At 40.5% G+C, this 4,173-nt stretch overlaps 1 protein-coding gene across 28 annotated transcripts in view; it reads left to right on the top strand.

The window, feature by feature from the left end:
- ANK2 (ankyrin 2) overlaps positions 1 to 4,173 on the top strand; it is a 719,880-nt gene that overhangs the window by 373,764 nt on the left and 341,943 nt on the right. For 2 of the 28 annotated variants that reach the window (XM_055274812.2, XM_055274808.2), the window contains exon 1: positions 3,685 to 4,163. The exons of 13 other annotated variants lie outside the window; for them this stretch is intronic. In XM_055274812.2, coding sequence (XP_055130787.1) covers positions 4,080 to 4,163 — 84 coding nt within the window. In that variant the 5' untranslated portion in view covers positions 3,685 to 4,079. Of the gene's footprint in view, positions 1 to 3,578; positions 4,164 to 4,173 lie in introns of those variants that run through there. 13 more of the 28 variants (XM_055274790.2, XM_055274792.2, XM_055274819.2 and 10 more) reach the window with 13 other exon arrangements.

Raw genomic sequence — 4,173 nt, 5'->3', positions numbered from 1 at the left:
GCTGGCACTCTTACAGGTGCTTGAATTATATCGAGAACAACAAAGATCTCTGTTCTCATGGAGTTCCCATTCCAGGAGCTAAAAGGGCTTTACGAATTATAAAATGCAAATGTAAGGTATTATCATCATTGCTATCGTGCCTGCAGCAACTCCATTTTTTCAAATATCTGTAAAAATCTTATTTAAAATTATATATAGCTCTTAGATATCAGAAAGTACATAAAGGGAAAGAAAAATCTAAGAAATAAAAAATAATCTTTTAAATGTCTAATTGTAAATAAAAACTCAGTAAATACTGAAAATGTTTCTTTACTGCATTTAAAAATAGTTCCTAGTCCCCTGTTATATGCCATGCACTGCGGTAGGCTTTATGTGGCATGCCAAGATAGATATTAATCCTACCCTCAAGGAGCTTAGAGTCCAGTTAGGGACATGCCCACTGGAAAATGTACATTAGGATAGGAAGTGAAGAATACTCGGCAGACAGGCACAAGGAAATTGACGGAAAGCTTTCAGAAGAGGAAAGATGACTGCCCAAACACTTATAACATCTTGACATTTTCTACAGAAAATGTCAGAGAGATATTTACCCTCGATGTTGTAATTGATACAATACTACCGGCACCTGTTTAGCTACTGACTGGGATTTTTATTTTATACAGAATGTAGATGTTTACGTCTATGTTATACTGTATAGCATTTGGGCAGTACTTTGTACAGGAAGTGCATTGTATACAAGTTTAAGTAATATTTCAGAATGACACTGCTATGGCTTGAATATTTGTGTCCCCTCCAAAATCATGTTGAAACTTAACCCCCAATGTGATGGTGTTAGGGGATTGGGCCTTTAGGAGGTCATTAAGTCACGAGGGTAGAGCCCTCGTGAATGGGATAAGTGGCCTTATAAAAGGGCTGGAGGGAACTAGGTAGGCCCTTTTTGCTTGTCTTTCCTTCTGCCATGTGAGGACAGTGTTCAATATGCCATCTGGGAAGAAGAGACCTGGCCCTCACCAGACAGTGAGCCTGCTGGTGCCTTGATCTTGAAACTTCCCAGCCTCAGAACTGTGACAAATAAATTTCTGTTATTTATAAATTACCTCATCTCAGGTATTTTGTTATAGCAGCACCAACACCTTAAGATACACAAGCGGCCAGCAGGGTATAGCAGACTGTCAAACTGAGAAGCCAAAATCTGAGAATTTACAACCATGCACTGTATGTTTGAATGTTGACAGAGGAGGCATTGTTACAAAGGCTGTCAGAACATAATCAGAAGTTACTAATTCATAAACTGTTGAAATATGAAGTACATTTGTTTTCAATTTGCATTGCAGAGGTGATGTCAAAGCAATGATTCTATTACTAATTGGGCTACCAAACACATTGATTGAAAAACATGTTCTGACTTCAACTGACAAAGAAGAACATTAATAGCATCTCTCTCCTATAGATCCAGTTACGATAAAGGTCTTCCATTTTGCTGCTTCTTTTCGTGGTATAATAGTTTCCTCAACATTTTTGCCAAGAAGTTCCCATCTCAGGACCTTTGAACTGCTATTCTGTTTGCCTAGAATATTCTTCCTTCAGATAATTGCTTGGCTTGGTCCCTTCATTTGGATTTCTAAAGAGCATTCCTTAGCACCTTGTGTGCTAAGCACAGTAACATGTGTCTCTCATCACTCCTTATTCTACTTTTTTTCCCCAGAGCATTTGTCACTATTATTTTTGTTTACCACCTAGTTCCACTGTTAGAATGTAAGCACTATGACTGCAAAAATGTTGCCTTTTTTGTTTATCATGATATCCGCAGTAGTTAGGGCAATGTGCCTCTAGTGCTTAGTTCCTGGCACATGATAGTCATCCAATAAATATTTATCGAGTAACTGAATGTGTCCAAGCTGAGGCTGCTCCCAAGAAAGGTCAAGAAAGGGGCATCTAATGGGACGAGGTGAGGGAATGAGTGAAGGGTTGGGAGAGCAGGTGGTAGGGGAGTAGGAAATGGCATGGGGATTTCAGTGGGGGCTCTGACCACAGTGGGAGTTGGGCTTCTGGAAGCTTCTGTAGAAGCTCTTTGGGGTTTTGTTTTAAAAAAAAAAGAGAACATTTGCCTCTTTGGCCTGGCTGTGTGATCCAAGATACCACTGAAGCAATGGTGAGAGAATGGCATTGGTAGAATGGGTCTGCTGAAACAGGAGGAGGGTGGAGGGAGTGAGGGGCAGCAAAACAGGGTTGACTCTAGATGACGACGTGGAGGGGCCTTAGGGTGGTAAGGCAGAGAGAAAGAGCAATCCTAACAGCAGTGGGGAAAAAGGTGAATTTTTGTTGCTGTGTCTGATGGAAAGGTGAGTTCTCAACTGCTGCAGTCATTTTCACATAAATATGTTTCTTAAGGTACACTTTCAGAGTTGAAAACTGTCTATATTTGTAATAATAATAAGATTAGGAATAGCAACACATTTACATAGGCACTTTCCAATTTCAAAGTGCATTTATGTACACTATCTCGTTGGTTTAATCCTTACTCTATTTTTACTTCTAAGTATGCTGTGTATTATACTTTACGTTCATTGTCTGGGAATAAGGGCAAGTGTTTAGAATATACATATGTGCATTTGTACAAAGTATATTAGGTTCTGGTTGCATCTACTAGTTTATATATATATATATGTAATTTTTTTTTTTCAAGGCGGAGTCTTGCTCTGTCACTGAGGCTGCAGTGCACTGGGGGCAATCTTGGCTCACTGCAACCTTCGCCTCCCGAGTTCAAGCAATTCTCCTGCCCCAGCCTCCCCACACCCGGCTAATTTTTTTTTTGTATTTTTAGTAGAGACAGGGTTTTATGACGTTGGCCAGGCTGGTGTCGAGCTCCTCACCTCACAGTTCGCCTGCCTTGGCCTCCCAAAATGCTGGGATTACAGGCATGAGCCACTGTGCTCAGCCTACAAGTTAATATTTTTAAATATACAAGTATGGCCACCTTAATAAGTGGATTTGGGTTTCTTGTTATAAAAACAAGCCCCATTTTTTAAAAATCAAGAACAATTCCAGAACTTTATAGTATACACCCCCTTGAGAGGAGGGATTGTGTTTTATTCATCAGTCAATAGACACAATTAGGTTAAGAAAACTTTTGAGATCAGTTATAAAATATTGTAACTCCATTCGTTTTTCATGTTTGTATTACTGATAGTGTCTTAGATATTTAACAAGCCTTAATTAACTGCCTTTAATGTGCCATGGATTATGCTTGGTTCTGGGAAATTCAGTTCTCCCCCTACCCAGACACACACACACACACACACACACACACACACACTCCTGATCTAAAGCTCTTGGCCTATCAAGAAAAGATGGTTAGGTATCTGCACAGTTGTGTAATACATTGTCACAGGTACTCTGTCAGAAGCTTACATTGGAAAGAGAAGGCACAGGAGAAGAGAGTGGTTGGGGTTATCTGGAGGTTGGAGAAGCTGTTCTCAAGGCTTTATGACAGAAGTCATCCTTGAGCGTAGTTTCAAAAGATTATATTTTAAACCAAGTGAATGACATCTGAAAAACATAGCTTTCTTATATTCACTTTAGGATATTAATAGCCAATCCTTTTCCTTAAGTAGCCTCTTGACTGGCTAAATGTACCTCTTCAGGTTCAGAGACACATTCTAGAACGTTACAGCTTTCTCATTATGCATTGTATCTGTTCCGTGTTGAAGTACCTGCAGGAAGAAAATTAAGTACAGGTTTTGTGTGTGGGTTGAGAGCTGATCCTATCAAGGGTGTGTCAGAAACCAACCAGCAGAGTCCCCAAATCATTCGAGTCCCTGGCATTCTTTTTTCAAGGCTTTCTTCATTGTAACCGGTTCCTGATGGTAATTGGTTGAATCAGATTTAACAATGCAGTCAGATAAACAGTTGTGGCAGCTGCTGCCATGGCAACGTCACCGTCCTTACCCTCCCAGTGCGCGCCCCTTCCCCACCCCTCCTCCTCCTCCTGCTTTCCTCCAGTAAGTGCATACTCGCTAGTGGTCTGTACAGGCGGCACGGTTTGATGGCAGAGATATTTTCTTTCCAAACTGTTCAAAATGATGAACGAAGATGCAGCTCAGAAAAGCGACAGTGGAGAGAAGTTCAACGGCAGTAGTCAGAGGAGAAAAAGACCCAAGAAGGTAAATCGCC

This window comes from Symphalangus syndactylus, chromosome 4, assembly GCF_028878055.3.
Source record: "Symphalangus syndactylus isolate Jambi chromosome 4, NHGRI_mSymSyn1-v2.1_pri, whole genome shotgun sequence".
NCBI classification, from domain to species: domain Eukaryota; kingdom Metazoa; phylum Chordata; class Mammalia; order Primates; family Hylobatidae; genus Symphalangus; species Symphalangus syndactylus.
This window is presented reverse-complemented; position numbering and strand designations above follow the sequence as displayed.